An 18,976-nucleotide genomic window follows, 5' to 3' on the forward strand; every position below is an offset into this window, starting at 1 on the left:
GCCTTCTCTGTTTATCTCCCCCGCCCTCTCTGTTTTTCTCTCTCTCTGGTGGTGGCTTGATTGTAAAATTGGACGCAGTGTTTTCCCAGCCTGTCTGGTGTTTTCATGACTCAGCCTCATTTACCGAAAACTCTGTCTTATATTTACTGGCATCCAGGTCTGCCTCAGCTCTGTGTGTGTTTGTGTGTGTGTGTGTACTTCAAGACTTGAAAGATTAGTCTCTGACTCATTTTAGCGCGGCAAGGGCAGCAGAATTACGGGCAAACAGAAGAGAATGAGATGGTCCAGCAGTTTCGACCAGAGGGGTTACAGAGGGCAGTCTGCAGGGAAGGGGGAGCTTTATAACGGGGGCTGTGTCACCCAGAGACAGTCTAGACAGCTTTCGGGCTGTTGTATTTTAAAATGACAGCGGTTTTCCCTTTGTACAGAATTAAAGTTGTTAACGGCTCTATTTCCCCCACCCCCTCAGCTGGCCTTGACACTGACCCCTGGATGTTTGATTGTGTGACTTTCTGGCAGGGAGAGCTGGAGAGTTAATTTGATGTCCTGACTGATACTCAGCCCCTCACAGACCATCTGACCGTTTGTGCTTCCTCAGTTACGGTCACAAAGTTCCTGTGCCTGTGGAACTTGCTGAGACTGTTTTAAAAGGGGCTGGAAAAGCTTGGGTCCCTGTTTCCTCTGTATATGTTTTTTGACACGTTTTCTGTTGTGTGTCTGTCTATGCGCAGGGTGCCCATGTTGGTGTCTGAGTTCCCGAGTGGCAGTTGCCTCTCGGTGATTTTGAGGTTTTAAGGACTGGCTTTAGGGGAGAAAGGGGAGAGATGGTGCTGTTTGCCTGTGTCTGTGCGGACAGACTCGCTCTTGGAAAGACAGACAGAGATCACAGTAGCTGAGCAGCAAGCAACCAGACAGTAGGAAAGGGCCAACCCTCCAGTCACATCCCAAAATAAACCCAGGCAAACACGTAGACACTACTTGGGCAGTTAAACACATCCGGGAGGGGTGTTGGGGGTACGGCGTGCGCGGACCCACACCCTGTGCCACCCCACTGGCAACAGAGGATTCCTGTCTCCTCGGCCGCACAAACAAGAGACTTGACTGCGGAAGCTGTGAGAGCAGGTTAAGAATATCTCAGGAAATGCAGTCGCAGAAGCCTTTCATTCTTCTGCATGCATTTGCTCGCGAGAAGCCTGTGTCCTTACAGATATCGAGAAGTCACATTTGATACCACCCCAGGTGGGTTCTCACCCCCACCCAGTGCGTCTCTCAAACGCTGAAGTATTTTAGGAAGCAGAGCAGTGGGGGTTTTGTGCACAGCAAGATCCTGCCAGCGGGTTGCCCATCTCTGTGGCGGTTCCCCCAGATTATCGGAGGATACATTCCTCCCCCCCCCCAATCCGCGTCAAAAAAGAGGAGTCAGGATTATTTGCATTTCGCCCTGAGAGACGTGTGGGGCCCTCAATGAAACTTTGGATTTGCAAGGGTGCACCGCTGACAGTGCAGCACTCCCTCGGCACTGCACACCCCCCCCCCCACCCACTCACCCCAAAAAAAAAATTCTGTGCCACCCAGTTCCACTTACCACCCCAACTCTTTGAATATGCACTCTGGGCTAATTCCCCTCCATAAGAGGGTTTATAAAATCATGAGGGGCATAGCTAAGATGAATAGACAAGGTCTTTCTTTTTTCCCCCAGGGTAGGGGAGTTCAGAACTAGAGGGGCGTAGGTTTAAGGTGAGAGGGGAAAGATTTAAATGGGACCTGAGGGGCAACTTTTTCCTGCAGAGGGCAGTGCGTGTATGGAATGCGCTGCCAGAGGAAGTGGTGGAGGCCGGCACAATTACAACATTTAAAAGGCCTCTGGATGGGGACATGGATAGGAAGGATTTAGAGGGATATGGGCCAAACGCAGGCAAATGGGACTCGTTTGGTTCGGGAAACTTGGTCGGCTTGGACAAGCTGGACCAAAAGCTGTGTTTCTGTGCTGCGTGACTTCAGAGCAGAGACAGAAACTGGCTTTCAATGCCGCAGTGGCAAATAACTCTCTCACTTTAGTTTTCCCTTATCAGTCAGAGGCTGTGGAGAGACCTGGTGAGTGTTTGTTATTGCCCTGTTCCGGAAGGTTCTGAGCCATGGTTCCAGAATCGTGCCCCTCACGCCCACCCCTTGCCCTGGTGACCCCATGTCTGCGTGGGGGCCGGTTTTGAGCCTTTTGCGGGGCGGGGGGGAGGTCTAGTGACACTGAGACATGTTGGTGCATGCATGTACGCACCATCCCCCCAGGCAGTGTCATTTTGCTTCCTCTGGGACAGCAGTAGACATCCCCCCCCCAGTTTCCTGCCATGAATCCCAGCCCGTTTAATCCAATCAGAATGACTCAGCCAGTCGAGAAAGGAGCTGCTGGGAAAGGGCTGGCGGCTGGGTTAGGTGTGGTTCAGTCTGAGCTCCTCTAGCATTGTTACTCAGTTTGATTGGGGAGGGTCCACGGTTAACCTGTCGGGGATGTGGTTCACTATTTGCCGGTGCTGCGGTTCCTCCTGGAAAATCTCACTCTTACCACCCCCGCCCCCGCCACCGAAACACACAGGAAGGAAGACAACTTCCCGGACTGTTTGGAAAAGTGCTCGCTGTTGTAATGTCAGAGACACAGCAATCAATTTGCACATAGCAAGCTCCCACGGACAGTGATGTGATAATGGTGTGGAATATGTGTTGTGGCTGACTCTCTCGCCTTTCAGTCAGAAGTTTGTAGATTTTGATCCCTTGCTGCTCATTTTAACCAGGTGGTGGCTTCATCTCGGCACAGAGAGTTGTGGTAGTGTCCCTACGTCTGTGCCAGATGACCTGGTTTTACGTTTCGTCTGTTCTTGAGGCAAGTTTGACCTCTCCGAGCAGGCTGATTTGAGAATATCTCCAGCTCTTACTCGTTTATGACCTGCCTGGAAATGTGGGTGTTGCGTGAGGAGGTATATGCTTGGAATGTGGATTTCTCCCTCCAATGGTGTGGTAAGATTGGCTCCAGGTTTATCCTTCACCTTCAGGAATAGGTGCAAGGCAGATCCTCCCAGTGCCACCCTGTCGGAGGAGCCACCTTTCAGACCAGGCCACTCCGAAGGCCCGGTCATTCCTCGATTGGAGCTATAGATCTGTGTGGTTAATTCACTGGGGCGGGGGGGCACCGATCCCACATTGGTGTTTGTGGGATCTCGCTGTGCACAGCCATGTTTCTACAGTAGTGCAGTGGCAAAGTTCCACGTGTCCCTCCTTGGTGAGGTGTAGGTCAGTGCTTCATGTCCTGGCTTTCTCGCACTCCTGCAGACCCTGATCTCAAACAGAGATCTCCCTGGGGGTCTACTCAAACCTCAAATCTCTAGCCCTGAAAGAATCTGTACCCACCCTGCCAGGAGCGAATGGAGTACACAGCAACATCCGCGCTGAGAGGGATAGCTGACATAATCGTTTTTAAAAAGGGTGGTGAAGAGGAAGCAGGTCCCTCTGTTTGTGTGTGTCTGTTTTCTCACTCTCTCTGTGTGTCCTATCCTTGCCCTCGCCCAAGTCAAGGAGTTGGGGAGGTGGTGGGGGGGGATGCTGGAGTGAGGGAATGAAGTGGGAATGTTGAGACTGAGCTCACTGGATGTTGGGGAGGTGAGGGTTACAGAGCTTGGGGCGGAGATGAGGTCCCGGTACAGATTGGTCACGTTCCCAGTGAGGAGCTGAGCTGTTCCTAGAACATAGAACAGTACAGCACAGTACAGGCCCTTTGGCCCACAATGTTGTGCCGAACTTTTATCCTAATCCTAGGGTCGATCTAACCTCCACCCCTACCTTATACTATCATCCATATGCCTATGTAATAGCTGCTTAAATGCCCCTAATGAGGCCGACTCCACTACCCTCTCCGGCAATGCATTCCACATCCCTACCACTCTCTGAGTAAAGAACCTACCTCTGACGTCTCCCCTATATCTACCTCCACTCACTTTAAAACTATGCCCCCTCGTAATAGCTACCTCCACCCTAGGAAAAAGTCTCTGGCTGTCCACTCTCTATCTATACCTCTGATCATTTTGTACACCTCTATCAAGTCACCTCTCATCCTCTGTCGTTCTAAAGAGAAAAGCCCTAGCTCTCTCAACCTTTCCTTGTAAGACCTTCCCTCCATTCCAGGCAACGTCCTGGTAAATCTCCTCTGCACCTTTTCCAACGCTTCCACATCTTCCTGAAGAAACATTTTTCCCAGCAAGAGGCTTGCAGCGGGCATGTTCTTGTATGGCTGGGCTGGGCTGGGCTGGGCTGGGCAGGAAGGCCTCATCAGTCAACACAGGATGCCATTTGCCTGTTCGAGACTGAGAGGGGACAAGCACTGGGTTTGACCATAAGAGGACTCGAGTGGGGCCAGGGTTGCTGTGTGTTGTCAGTGACGTTCTCGCTGTCCTACCCAGCTGCTCGATCTCCGTGGCCAGGCACGTCATAGTATCCTGTACTTGCCACAATAGCAGGAAGGGCCTGAATCACTCACTGGATCAGAGAAAGCAAACAATCCCATCAAAAAAAGACTCCGTGAAGCACTCCCCCCACCCCCGCCCCCCCGTGTTTCTCTCTCTCTCTCGCACACACATGAACCAATCGCCCATCTCTATCTTTTGCCTGTTGCTCTCATCATTAGTCTGGAGTGTGCAGAAATCTCACTTCTGGCAACGGTTCAACTTCCACCAACTCTGCTTTTCGGCTATGGGTGGCAGCGCAGCTCAAGCTGACCCTTGCCCTCGTGCCCCCCCCACCCCAAGTGGGCGAGAATATTTTGTTCGGGATACTGAACGCATGGCCGGGGCGAGGCGGATTTGCGACCCTGAGCCCCAGAACCCCGCAACCCAATAGACCCCCGCCCCTTTTTTGTTTTTTACTCTTTCCCGTCCCAAGAAGCTAAATATATCGCTGCCTCCTGTCAGCATGGTGCGTCAGGGGAGGAGAGAGGATGTGAGCTCGTGGCTTTTTTTTGTTTCCGGCGCTGGTTTTAAGGGACACTTCCTGGCTGGATCCAGGAGTTGTCCGTGCGGATTAGCGAGGGAGCTGGCAGCTTCTGTCTATGACCCCCCTCGCTCGCTCGCTATCCTCGGACACTGTATGGAAACCTCCAGAGGCTCGCGTTGGCGAAAGGAGCTTGTGTTGGCCTTGCCGCAGCCAGGTCTGAGCCTCTGGTAGCGCAGGGTGAGTGGGGAATTGGGAATGGGAGGGCTGGGTGAGGTGAATGATCCATTGACTTTGGCAGCATTAACTATCATTGCCTCGGGTCTCCGTCTCACCCTTCAGTTCATGGGGAGATCCTGTTGGTTCGTGCAGTCACGTTTATTTCTCTGGTTTCCTTGATCCTTCAAGGGCAGGGTTATCGTTGCTGGATATAATCTCCCCCTAGGTACAGCACAGGGTCAGGTAGAGATCCAAATTCCCTCTGCCATCTTAGACTGAAAGTAAGGCTTCATTTCGACTCAGGGTAAAGCTTCCACTAATCTCTTAAACTAAAATATAGCTTCCTCGACACTGTTTTCCCCTCCAATCAAACACTCCCAGGATGGGGACAGTATGGGGTTAGATGCAGAGTAAAGCTCCCTCGACTCTGTTCCCCCCCCCCCAATCAAATACCCCCAGGACAGGGACAGCACGGGTTAGATACAGAGTAAAGCTCCCTCGACACTCATGGAGGTTTACAAGATCATGAGGGGGATGGATAAGGTGAATAGCAAAGGTCTTTCACCCAGGGTGCAGGCGTTCAAAACCAGGGGAGTATTTTTAAGTTGAGAGGAGAAAGTTTTTAAAAGGGACACAAGGGGCAACTTTTTTACACAATGATTCTTGTGTGGAATGAACTTCCCGAGGAAGTATTGTAACTGCACCTGCATCCAATGTTTAAAAGATCTTTGGGCAGGTACTTGAATAGGAAAGGTTTGGAGGGATATGGGCCAAACACAGCTGGGGAGTCGGGGGACTAGTTTAATTTGGGGACGTGGTTGGCATGGATGAGTGGACTGAAGGGTTTGTTTCCATGTTGTACAATTCTCTGATACTGTTTCCCCCCCATCAAACGCTCCCAGGACAGGGACAGCACAGAGTTAGATACAGAGTAAAGCTGCTCCTACTCTTTGTAACCTCTCTACACTATCGCGAACAAACCCATTTTAGAATTTGACTGTCACTAGTGTTGCTACCTGAGGTTGTTTCACTGGTTGAGGTGAGATTTAATCCCATTTCTGCCTCCTGTTTGTTAAACAGACTGTCTGATTGGGCTGTGTGGAGTTACACACAGCTATATTTACATACTGATTTTAAAATCCAGGGCCAGGCATACAGCTAAACGCCAAAATGTTCTCTGTACCTTTCTCAAAAGCTGTTTTCATCCTGTGCTTGATGCTTTATTCCAATGGATTGGATTTATTTGATTTGCTTTATTATTGTCACTTACTGAGATACAGTGAAAAGTATTGTTTTGCATGTTAACCAGACAAATCATACCTTACATAAGTATGTCAGGGTAATAGAACAGACTGCAGAATAGTGTTACAGCCACAGACAAGGGGCAGAGAATGGTCAACTCTAATATATGTGAAGTCTGTTCATAAGTCTGATAATAGCGGGAAAGAAGATGGTCTTAAATCTGCTGGTACGTGTTTTCAAACTTTTGTATCTTCTGCCTGACGGAAAGGGGTGGGAGAGGTCTTTGATGTTTGCTGCTTTCCCAAGGCAGCGGGAAGTATAGACGGAGCCAATGGAAGGAAGGCTGGTTTGTGTGATGGACTGGGCTGTGTTCATGCCTCCCTGATGATCGCCCTTGGAGTAAATAGGTGACAGCCTTACCTTGTGAGTCAGACTTGCGGCTTTACCACTGTAGGCAAATGGGACTAGTTTTAGAGATAGTAGGAACTGCCAATGCTGGAGAATCTGAGATAACAAGGCGTAGAGCTGGATGAACACAGCAGGCCAAGCAGCATCAGGGGAGCAGGAAAGCTCTGATGCTGCTTGGCCTGCTGTGTTCATCCAGCTCTACACTTTGTTATCTGGGACTAGTTTTAGTTTGGGGAAACTTGGTCGGCATGGACAAGTTGGACCGAAGGGTCTGTTTCCATGCTGTAAGACTGTGAGGGTATAATCCAGGCTGATTGCCCTGGTGGAACACTGAGGGAGGCGGTCAGTGCTGAAGAGGCTGTGGGGAAGAGTGGAAAATTCCCCACGGTTGCAATTCCAACAGGAATAACAGAGGTGTAACTGGTGACCTGTAACCATATTCATCCCTCAGCCTTAACTTATTTCAGCCATTTAAAAAACTGTTTCTTTAAATACAGGTACAAAGTGCTGAAACTGGGGAGGTCTGGCAATCTCTACATGGAGAGCAAACATTTCAAGTCCAACATTTTCACCTTACCTTTGGAAGAAATCTATTCTTTCCTGGGAAATGGTGGGTGGGTGGCGGGGGGTGGCTTTTGCCCACTGGATGGCCAGAGACCTGGATGCCTGAGCGGTGGGAGCAAACAATATCTGCAGGGTGACACACTGTGCTTACCTTCTGTCTTTTACTCCTTCATCCAGGTTCCTTGAGAGTTTGCTGATGTCCCCGTGAGTTACAAAGGGAGCAATTGAAGGAACAGGTGAGCAGAGAGAGAAAGAATTTCTAATGTTGTCCTTCATGACTTCACTCTCTCGGACAACAAAAAGACTTCTTGCGTTACAGCAGCGACTATACCTCAAGAAGTCTCAGCAGCCAGTTTGCTTACAGCGAGCTCCCACACGAGGCAAGGCGTGAAATCAGGGGGCTGAGAAATGTCGTGAGGTCTGTGCGTGGCAGGGATCTCTGAAACAGGAAAGTCAAAGCTGGGAATGCCGTCGGCCTGGCCGTGTGTGTGTGTCTCCCTTTGCAGAGGCTAATCTCCTAATCATGTCTGAGAGCACAAACAACCTGGTCCCTGCATCACTGATGCACAGTTTAGCTGCAGTCTGTACCATCTACAGAACACACCGCAGAAATTTGAGGCAGCTAGCAGCAATAATGATGATACTCCTGGATCAGTAACTCAGTCACTGGCTGGGGTCAGAGGTTCGAATCCCACCCACTGCTGCTGTAGAAACAGACCCTTTGGTCCAACTTTTGTTCAGGCCGAACAAGTTTCTCCAACTCAATTAGTCCTGTTTACCTGTATTTGGCCCACATCCCTTTAAACCATTCCTGTTCATCTACTTATCCAAATGTCTTTTAGACATTGTAACTGTACCCGCATCTACCACTTCCTCTGGCAATTCAATCCACACATGCGCCATACTCTGTGTGGAAAAAGTTGCCCCTCAGTCCCTTTTGTTTTAAATCTTTCTCCTCTCACCTTTTAAATTATAGCCCCTGGTTTTGAACTCCCCTACCCTGGGGAAAAGACCTTTTTACTATTTACCTTTATCTCTGCCCCACATGATTTTATAAACCACCTATGTTTCAGGGGATCAGCCTCTCGTTAAACTCAAACCCCACCCCGTCCTGGTAACACCCTTGTAAATCTTTTCTGCACCCTCTCCCATTTTAATAATATCCTTCCTGAAGCAGAACTGCACACAGTACACCAAAAAAAGCCTTGCCAATGTCCTGTACAACCTCAATGTGACGTCCCAACTCTTATACTCAATGGTCTGAGCAACGAAGGCAAGTGTACCAAATGCCTTTTTAACCACGCTGTCTTCATGTGATGCAAACTTCAAAGAATTATGTACCTGCACCCCTAGCTCTCTGTTCTACAGCACTGCCTGAGGCCCTATTTTTAATTGTACAAGTCCTGCCCTTGTTTGCCTTAAGAATATTAAAGGTGACTGGAGATGGGTAAGTGGGCCTGAGACACTGATCAACCACGATCTCATTGAGCAGTGGGTGGAATAGGTTTGTGGGCTGAATGGCCTCCTCCTGATCCTGAGTTACTACCGAATCTTCCTTTCATTGCCGGCACCGATTCCCGCCCCTGGGATCTTTCTGTTCTCGCCGAAGCGTGCGGCCGGGTCTCCGGCTTGTTTCCGTTCCGTTTCAAACCCCGCCCCCCGCCCCCCACCCTCAAGCCTTCTGGTTGTCTTTGCTCAGATGACGATGGGGTCCAAACCAGAGAGCTACGTCAAAGAATTCACCCGACACTCCACCGACATGATGCTGAACCTGAACGAGATGAGGAAGCGAGAAATCCTGACAGATGTGAAGGTCCTGGTGGATGGTGAAGAGTTTAAAGCTCACAAGGCCGTGCTCATTGCTTGCAGGTATGTGACAGCGGGGCCGAGCGAGTAGTGGCAGGCTGTACCAGGGGAACCTCGTGTATGTCCAACGAGCCTTTTCTTTTCACACTTGTTGCTTTGGGACGCTCGATGGGGCTGATCGAAACGAGATCCTTTCCCTCAACCCCCACCCCCCAGTAGTGATTACGGGCCTATGTTGGCTCCCAGCTCCAGTTTGACCTGCACTGTTTAACCCCTACAGCCTTGCCCCACGCTGCTCCTGCATCTTTGGAGAGCTCTTCTCCCACCTCCCCCGAATCTCCTACCGACCTGGCATTTCACCATCTTGTTGTCCGAGAATTGGGCACTGTGCTCTTAGCATTCCGAGCCCTGTGCGCCTCTCTCTCTGAGGTCCTGAATCATCGTCCTCTCAGGTCAACCCTTTATCATGTCTCCTCCTATTAGATCATTAGAACCCCTACGGTGTGGAAAGCAGGCCATTCGGCCCATACGAACCTTCCAAACAGCACCCCCACCCTATCCCTGTAGCCCTGCATTCCCCATTCCTAACCTGCACATCCCTGGGCACTATGGGACAATTTAGCACGGCCAATCCACCGTAACCTGCACATTCCTGGGCACTACGGGACAATTTAGCACGGCCAATCCACCGTAACCTGCACATCCCTGGGCACTACGGGACAATTTAGCACGGCCAATCCACCGTAACCTGCACATCCCTGGGCACTACGGGACAATTTAGCGCGGCCAATCCACCCTAACCTGCACATCCCTGAGCACTACGGGACAATTTAGCACAGCCAATCCACCCTAACCTGCACATCTTTGGACTGTGGGAGGAAACCGGAGCACCCGGAGGAAACCCACGCAGACACGGGGAGAATGTGCAAACTCCACACAGACAGTCACCCGAGGGTGGGATCGAACCCAGGTCCCTGGCGCCGTGAGGCAGCGGTGCTAGCCACTGTGCCGCCCTAAGTAGCTCCTGCTCTGAATTTCTGTCCAATAGTGCTCCTGTGAAATCACTTTGGGACCATTCCCTGATGTGGTCAGGGTAACCTGGGACAGGGATTTCCGATAACAGGACCGAGCCTGCACACCAGTAGATGCCGTGGAGAAGGTGGTGGGGAGCTGCCTTCGCGAATCACTGCAGTCCATGTGGGGTGGACTTATTTTTTTGGCTGAAGGGGTCCTTTAGGAACGTGACCGCTGACGGCCCCTTGCCTCTCTCCCTCAGTGGCTTCTTCTACTCGATATTTTCGGACCAGACCAAGAGGAACGTGAGCCTGCTGACCCTACCGTGCGGGGTTAGCGCCAGCGGTTTCCGCCTTCTACTAGAGTTCATGTACACGTCCTGCCTCCCGCTGGACCCGGGCTCTGTCGCAGAGGTCCTGACAGCTGCCAGTTACTTACAGATGGACCACGTGGCAGAGACGTGTCGCAGTTTTGCCTGCTTCAGGTACTGGCACGGCGCGGGGTACGGGGGTGGCGGGTGGCATCGGGGGGCTTGGGGGGTTGCACGCTGCCGTCTCTTTCATGCTCCCTGGAGGCGGCAGCTGGAATTTAGAAGAATGGACAGGGGAGGGAGCGGGGAGCTTATGGAAACATACAAAATTATGAAAGGAGTAGACAAGAGAGAAGCAGGGAGGTTGTTTCCACTGGGCAGGTGAAACTAGAACTGGGGGGGGGCATAGCCTCGAAATAAGGGGGGAAGCAGATTTAGGACTGAGTTGAGGAGGAACTTCTTCACCCAAAGGTTTGTGATTCTGTGGATTTCCCTGCCCAATGAAGCAGTGGAGGCTTCTTCACTGAATGTTTTTAAGGCAGAGATAGATAGATAGATAGATTTTTGAACAGTGGAGGAGTTAAGGGTTATGGTGAGCAGGAGGGTAAGTGGAGCTGAGTCCATGAAAAGATCAGCCACGATCTTATTGAATGGTGGAACGGGCTCGAGGGGCCGAGTGGCCTCTTTCTGCTCCTGTTTATGTGAAACACAATCACCCGGGCCATTGTGATGAGGCTGTTATCGGGATCATGCTGTGCACAAAATGGTGGCAGTGCTTCCTGCATTAGATAGTAACAGCAGTTCAGCACATGACTTTTTTTTTGGTGAGGGTTGTTGCAGAAACCTCTCTGTTTTCTCTCCCTCCTAGTGTTCCTCAGCTACACACCTACCTGAAGTCTCTGGACTACCCGCTGGGCAGGGCCTTGGCCTACTCCAGGGGGAGTGAGGACCCTGGTCTCCACTTTGTCCCATCCAGGGCCCTGCTCCCAACCTGCGCCCCCCACCTGCTGGTAGCGGGAGGTCCAGGCTACCTTCCCGAATCCGCCTTACGATTCCCGGGAGGACGTGTGGCCCCGCGTGGTTCCCGGCAGGACGTCCCAGGTGAGGAGGTCGGAGGTCGGAGGTGCGGCGGCGGCTGGGCTGGGAGCAGGCCCGGGAGCAGGCCCGAGACCAGACCTCCGAGAGGTGGGAAGCAGCCTGAGGAGAGGGCCCCGGTGGACAGGCCCGCCACCCTGGGCCAGAGCAGGAACAAAACCCCCGTCCTAACCCCAGACAGCCCCCTGTGCTCCGACTGCCAGCCCGATTCGCCCACCGAGTCACGGAGCGCCGCCCTGGGCTCCCACCGTCCCGCCCAGGAGAGCCAGGCCCCCGACCCCAAGGCCTGCAACTGGAAGAAGTACAAGTTCATCGTCCTGAACTCCCTGAGCCAGCAGGGGACCAAGGGACCCCGTTCCCCAGAGCCTCTCTACAGCCGGAGTGCTGACGCTACCCAAGGGGGTAACAATAACAGCGGCAGCAGCAGCGACGAGAGTTCAACCAACATGGAGGAAGAAACCGAGGACGAAGACCCAGCGTGCAAGAAATCCGCCCATCGGTGAGTCTGGGGGAGACCACAAAGACCTGCCATTGTCCTAGAGTCTGAGAGCCCTCCTTTTTGATCCAACCAGTCCGTGCCGACCATAATCCCAAACTAAACTAGTCCCACCTGCCTGCTCCCGGCCCATATCCCTCCAAACCTTTCCTCTTCATGTACTTAGCCAAATATCTTGTAACTGTACCCACATCCACCACTTCCTCTGGAAGTTCGTTCCACACACGAACCGCTCTCTGTGTGTAAAAAGAAAAAAATTGCCCCTCGTGTCACTTTTTTTTTCCTCCTCTCGCCTTTTGAAAACATGCCCCCTAGTTTTGAAATGCCCCCCCGCCCTAGGGAAAAGTCACCAGCCATTCACCTTTATCTGTGCCCCCCTCCTGATTTTTATGAAAACCTCTATAAGGTCACCCCTCAGCCTCCTACACTCCACTGGAAAAAGTCCCAGCCTCTCCTTTATAACTCAAACCCTCCATTCCCAGCGACATCCTGGTAAATTTCTTCCGAACCCCTTCCAGCTTAATGTCCTCCCTATAATGGGGTGACCAGAACTGGACATGGTGCTCCAGAAGAGGCCTCACCAACGTCCTTTTTAGGTTCTGTATTCTCACTCCATCTATGCGTCGTTACTATTGAAATAACCTCTCCATCCTCCGAGCTGACCCTTGGCACTTCTTTGAGGAGGAGCGTTCCAGATTTGCTTTCCCTTTTTTCCACAAAGATGTCCTTCTTGACATTTTTAGCCTTGCTCTTTATACTTTATCCCAGTTCCATGTTTTCAAACTGGGCTGATTTTGTACAGAGCTCCCTGCTCCTGGAAACTGTCGCCTCGAAACCCTGACCACCCCATCAGAGGTGCCCCAAGGACAGGGACCGCTGCGCTGCTTCAGCAGTCAAATGGCCCCCAGGGGCGGGTGGCCGCGGCCCGCAGAGTCAGCCTGACCCAGGCCTTTTTGAGAAGGTTAAAGCTGGGCACAAGGCTATGGCTGTTCCACTGGGTCAGGGAGGAGGGAACGCAGCGGACCCTTCCTCCACTTTTTAGTAGCCAATGCAAGTCCACACAGGACAGATGGGACCTCAGGACATGCAGGGGGACCACAGACACGTTGAATAGAGGAAAGTTAATCTTGTAAAAGATGCAGGCGACCCAGGTGGATTAAATACAAAGATGCCGTCGATGGGAGAAATGAGGCAGAGAGTGGGCACTAACCCCTCTTTTTCCACCCTCCCCCTTTGTTTTTTCTGGCTGCGATAACGTTTCCCCGTTTTGATTGTGTGTTCTCACTCAGGTCATCGTCAGAGTCCCCTGCGTCGCGCACCTCCTCGGCCTGCTCGCTGTGTGAGCTCCACTCCGATCTCTGTCGCCACGCCCTGGTGTCCCACCCCAGCGAGGAAATGCCGGGATACCACTCGGAATTCTCGGACAGCGGGTCAGGTAAGTGTTAGGAGTGAATAGTCGCCCTGCTCTGGCTCCCCGGAACCCCAACAGAGAACCCAGGCTGGAATTTCAGAAACTCCTCCTCCTCATCATCCAGTAGACATCATATCCTGGGACACTGGGCCCTGGTTCTAAACTCCTAGAATCCCTACAGTGCAGAAAGTTGCCATTCAGCCCATCAAGACCACACCGACCCTCCAAAAGCATCCTATTTAAATTGACCCCGCCCCCCCCCCACCTATCCCAGTAACATCGCAATTCCCATTGCTAATCCTAGCCTGCACATCTTTGGAACAATTTAGCACGGCCAATCCACCCTAACCCCCACATCCCTGGGCACTACGGGACAATTTAGCACGGCCAATCCACCCTAACCTGCACACCTTTGGACTGTGGGAGGAAACCCACGCAGACAGAGGGAGAATGTGCAAACTCCACACAAACAGTCGCCTGAGGGGGGATCGAACCCGGGTCCCTGGCGCTGTGAGGCCGCGGCGCTAACCCCTGACCCCTCGTGCCACCCTACTGTACAGCCGCTGGGAGAACCCGCACTGATCCCAGTTGAGCCGGCCCTGAGAATGTTGTTTTGATGAAGTCTTTCAAATGACGGAGAGGGTGGTCGAGATGTTTGATGTTGGTTTTTTTTTGTTTCTTTGCAGAGAACGGCCTTTTCTCCTGCACCACGTGTGACCTGAAGCTGTCGGATGAGGAGTTGCTGCAGCAGCACTTCTTGAGGGTGCACAGCGACGACAAGCCTTACAAGTGCGACATGTGCCAGGCTGCGTTTCGATACAAGGGTAACCTGACCAGCCACAGGACGGTTCACACAGGTGAGATGCAGCACTCTGTGCTGCGTGTGCGTTAGGGAGGGAGCCGTTCGTAGAACCGAAACCGCCTGGAGGTTTTAACCTATTCGTTCGTGGCATCAGTGACCGGGCCAACGTTTATTGCCCATCCCTAGTCACCCTTGAGACAGTGGTGAGCTGCCACCTTGAACCAATGCAGTCCACCTTGTCTCTCGCGGGGCAGTTAAAAAGATAATTTAGTTTTAAATTCTGTATGCTGCCACGGGGTTACCAGTGTAGTGAAGCTACCTGCTTGTAGCTGGCACCCACGTTGATTTCTGGGCGTAGGGTTGGTTGGTGGATGGGGCCACTAGGTTTGTCGGATGTAGCAGTGCCGTTCTAGCTGTGACAGAGAGTGTTGGAAGAATAAAGCGTGTGACCGTGGGTGCTTCGTGTCTTGCTGTCAGGAGAGAAGCCATATCGCTGTACAGTCTGCGGGGCACAGTTCAATCGGCCAGCCAATCTGAAGACCCACACTCGAATCCACTCAGGGGAGAAACCCTACAAATGTGAGACGTGTGGAGCAAGGTTTGTGCAGGTGAGTGGCTAGGCTTTGTGCAGGAATTTGAGCACCTTCTGACAGCTTCATTCTTTATCGGGCTGTCCTCCCTGCAGCTTTAGCCCTGTGTGCGCTCACAGTCTGTCTCCTACCCACCCAGTGCTCGCGATTGACTGCAACAAGACCTGGACAATATCCAGGCTTGGGCTGACAAGTGGCAGGTGACATTCTCACCATTCAAATGCCAGGCTATGACCATCACCAATAAGAGACAATCTAACCACCATTCCTTGACATTCCAAACCCTCGGCCACTTCCATCTAGAAGAACAAGGGCAGCAGATATATGGGAACACCACCACCTCCAGGTTCCCCTCCAAGCCACTCACCATCCTGACTTGGAAATATTCGCCGTTCCTTCACTGTCGCTGGGTCAAAATCCTGGAATTCCCTCCCTAATAGCATTGTGGGTCAACCCACAGCAGGAAGACTGCTGCAGTTCAAGAAGGCAGCTCACCACCACCATTTCAAGGGTAACTAGTGATGGGCAAGAAATGCTGGCCAGCCTGCGATGCCCACAAATGAATAGAACAGAAAAATAACTTGACTAGACATGTTCCCAGGAATATCCTTCTTAAGTACAGCCATAATGTTATCCCTAACCAAAATTGCCACTCCCCCTCCTCTCTTGACTCCCCTTCTATCCTTCCCATAGCATCTATATTGTGGAACATTAAGCTGCCAGCCCTGTCCATCCTTAAGCCACATATCTGTAACAGCTATGGTATCCCAGTCCTATGTTCACAAAAATGCCCTAAGTTCATCTGCTTTACCTGTCAGGGCCTCTTGTAATGAAACAAATGCAGTTTAATTTGGCTGTCTTACCTCGCTCTCTGCCAAGCTCTCGTTTGCCTTGACTATTTGACTTGTTTCCCTTATCTACTGTACAAAACTCAGCCTTTTCTCTTTATCACTATCACTTTGGTTCCCACCAACCCCCTTTCTGGTTTAAAGCTTCCCGAGCAGCAGAATATCTCCCCGCAAGGATATTAGTCCCAATCCAATTCAGGCTGAACACATGCCTCTTATACAGGTCGTTTCTACCCCTGAAGAGATCCCAATGGTCCAAAAATGTGAATCATTGCACCCAGCTCCTCACCCATGCATTCATCTGCTCTATCCTCCCATTCCTATTCTCATTAATATGTGGCACTATTACTACCCTTGAGGGCCTACTTTTTACACCTCCTGCCTAGTTTCCGATATTCTCTCTGCAGAACCTCATCCCTTTCAAAAGCTACGTGGTTGGTACCAGTGTGGATAATGACCTCCTACTGGTCACTCTCCCCTTTCAGAATATTCTACACCCTTGCTGAGACATCCTTGACTCAGGCACCAAAGAGGCAATACACCATCCTGATGTCTCACTGATAGCTGCAGAAACGTACTGCAGAAAGCTGTTACATAAGGGCAAGTTGCTATATTGCTGAAAATAACTGGTGTCATCAAGAGGACCCTCATTACAATAAAATTAATGGAAACTATTACATTTTAAACATATTTTCTGATCCTTGCAATTGCAAATGCTTTCAATACAGTTTAAGCATCTCTAAGTCTATATAAGGGAGGTTTTCCTTTTGTTTTAGAATCTATAATGTTCAACTGTTATTCAGCCAGATTTAAAACAGCTGGACTCAACTGTACTCAAAATAGAGACAGCTTTGTGTAGTGGATCCATAACTACTATGAACTAAGATGAGACAGTCAAAGCTCATTTTGCATCGGATCTTTAATTTAATTACCTCGGCTTGACTGAAGACAAACAATGAAACACCACATGTCCAATTCTTTAAATGTCCTTTCTGTTTACCGCAATGGGTGTAGCGAAAACCAGATGCATGGGTACAATGTTAAATGAGTTGAAGAGAACTCTTGATCAAGCAACTGCCAGCATCCAGTATGACTGATATGGGAAATGTAATACTCCCTATAGGTGTACATCATGCTGTCAACAAATGCTAATTGCCAAGACATTCATCCCAACCACAGCAGATGCCAACATTCCTCTTTCATTTCCAACCTGGAATTAGGGCCAGTTTTAGGGGTGACACATAGCTGTCCTGTTCCAACAACTTAATTTGATTATTTCTATTATCAATCTATTTCAAATTCTTTTTCCTGCTCCAATAGGTCAGAATAACAGGCCAGTCAGAATTTTTGCACTACAGTTGCTGACCTCTGTTTGATGATTAGCCAGATATCATTTCACTTATATGCTTATCGGTATAACTGAACAGAAAGCCAACTTACGTCCTTTGTTTCCCATTCTCTGTGGTTGACGTTGGTTTTTGGAAGAGTAAAGTTTCCCGGGAGAGTGCAGGCTTCCGCACACTGTTTCTAAATGGAAGGACATCACAGTCGGGCAAAGAACCAGAGTTTCTCCCCACCTATTGACACTCAGTTTCAATTCCCCACCTTGAGAGCAAAACTTTAGTACAGGTGGCAGGACGTTGATGAAAGGTTTCCAAAGAGTAGATCCTGCAATCTTAAATTAAAGCTTGGTTGTTTTAGAGTGCTGATGTGGAGCATTTTTTTTTATTCCTGGTCTGTGAGCATCACTGGCTAGGCAGCATTTAATGTCCACCCTAATTATCCCTTGAGAAAATGGTGGTGAACTGTCTTCTCCAACTACTGTAGTCTATGTGATGTAGATACTCACAGCGCTGTCAGGAAGGACATCCCAGGATTTTGACCTGGCAACAGTGAAGGAGTGGTAATATATTTTCAAATCAGGATGGTAAGTATCTTGTAGATGGTACACACTGCTGAAACTGTGGTGAGAGGAGAAAGGACATGAGGGGCAATTTTTTTTTCACGGAGCGTGGTCCATGTGTGAAATGAACTGCCAGAGAAAATGGTGGATGCATATACAATTAAAATGTTTAAAAGACATTTGGATAAGTTCACAAATAGGAAAATTTTGGGCCAAACACAGGCAAGTGGAACTAGTTTAGTTTGGGAACATGGTCAGCATGGACTGAAGGGTCTGTTTCCATGCTGTATGACTCTATATAAAAGCAATTCCTCATGTGTTGAATATGGAACCTCATGCTTGTTTTCCCAGCCCTCAGTGGCCTTCCCATCACACTATCTCTGTAACCTCCTCCTCCTCTGGTCCCTACACCCCCTCCCTATCTCTGTCACCTCCTCCAGCCCCCTACACGCCCCTCCCTATCTCTGTCACCTCCTCCAGCCCCTTCCACCCCCGTCCATATCTCTGTCACCCCCTCCAGCCCCCTACTCCCCCCTCCTATCTCTGCCACCTCCTCCAGCCCCCTACCCCTCCAATTCCAGCCCCTTGACCATCCCCCTGATTCTCATCGCTCCCCCATTGGGGGCCATGCGTTCAGCTGCCTGCGTCCCAAGCTCTGGAAACCCCTCCTGAAAGCCCCTTTCCGTCTATCTGTCTGTGTCTCTTCCATAAGACATACAGTTTTTACATCCTTGGCCGTGTGTATGAATATTTCCTAGTGCAGCTTGCTGTGAAATTGTTTGAAACGCACTGAGGGGATGTTTGAGTGTTGGGGCCACTAAGTAAACTCACACCGTTTGCTTTTTTCTTATTTTGTTGTTGCCTTTTGTAAGGTTGCTCACCTTCGAGCCCACGTCCTGATCCACACGGGAGAGAAGCCATATCCGTGTGAAACGTGCGGGACACGTTTCCGACACTTACAGACACTGAAGAGCCACATTCGGATCCACACTGGGGAGAAGCCCTATCATGTAAGGGTTCAGTTTCCCTATAGCAGCACAGTCAGACTGACTGGGGGCGGGGAGGTGGGGGGGAGCGTTCGCGGGAGCTTTACTCTGTATCTAACCCTGTGCTGTCCCTGTCCTGGGAGGGTTTGATGGGGGACAGTGTAAAGGGTGCTTTACTCTGTATCTAACCCCGTGCTGTCCCTGTCCTAGGAGGGTTTGATGGGGGACAGTGTAAAGGGTGCTTTACTCTGTATCTAACCCCGTGCTGTCCCTGTCCTGGGAGGGTTTGATGGGGAGAAACGGTGTGGAGG

At 50.7% G+C, this 18,976-nt stretch overlaps 1 protein-coding gene across 3 annotated transcripts in view; it reads left to right on the forward strand.

The window, feature by feature from the left end:
* The window catches only part of LOC109912665 (B-cell lymphoma 6 protein homolog), a 23,054-nt gene that overhangs the window by 1,441 nt on the left and 2,637 nt on the right, over positions 1-18,976 (forward strand). For 2 of the 3 annotated variants that reach the window (XM_048620244.1, XM_048620245.1), the window contains exons 2-9: positions 7,582-7,640; positions 9,104-9,273; positions 10,487-10,708; positions 11,403-12,128; positions 13,415-13,560; positions 14,223-14,393; positions 14,816-14,946; positions 18,552-18,689. In XM_048620244.1, coding sequence (XP_048476201.1) covers positions 9,104-9,273; positions 10,487-10,708; positions 11,403-12,128; positions 13,415-13,560; positions 14,223-14,393; positions 14,816-14,946; positions 18,552-18,689 — 1,704 coding nt within the window. In that variant the 5' untranslated portion in view covers positions 7,582-7,640. Of the gene's footprint in view, positions 1-4,754; positions 5,212-7,581; positions 7,641-9,103; positions 9,274-10,486; positions 10,709-11,402; positions 12,129-13,414; positions 13,561-14,222; positions 14,394-14,815; positions 14,947-18,551; positions 18,690-18,976 lie in introns of those variants that run through there. The other variant, XM_048620243.1, reaches the window with a different exon arrangement.

Source organism: Rhincodon typus, chromosome 45 (genome assembly GCF_021869965.1).
Source record: "Rhincodon typus isolate 14 chromosome 45, sRhiTyp1.1, whole genome shotgun sequence".
Classification (NCBI taxonomy): Eukaryota; Metazoa; Chordata; class Chondrichthyes; order Orectolobiformes; family Rhincodontidae; genus Rhincodon; species Rhincodon typus.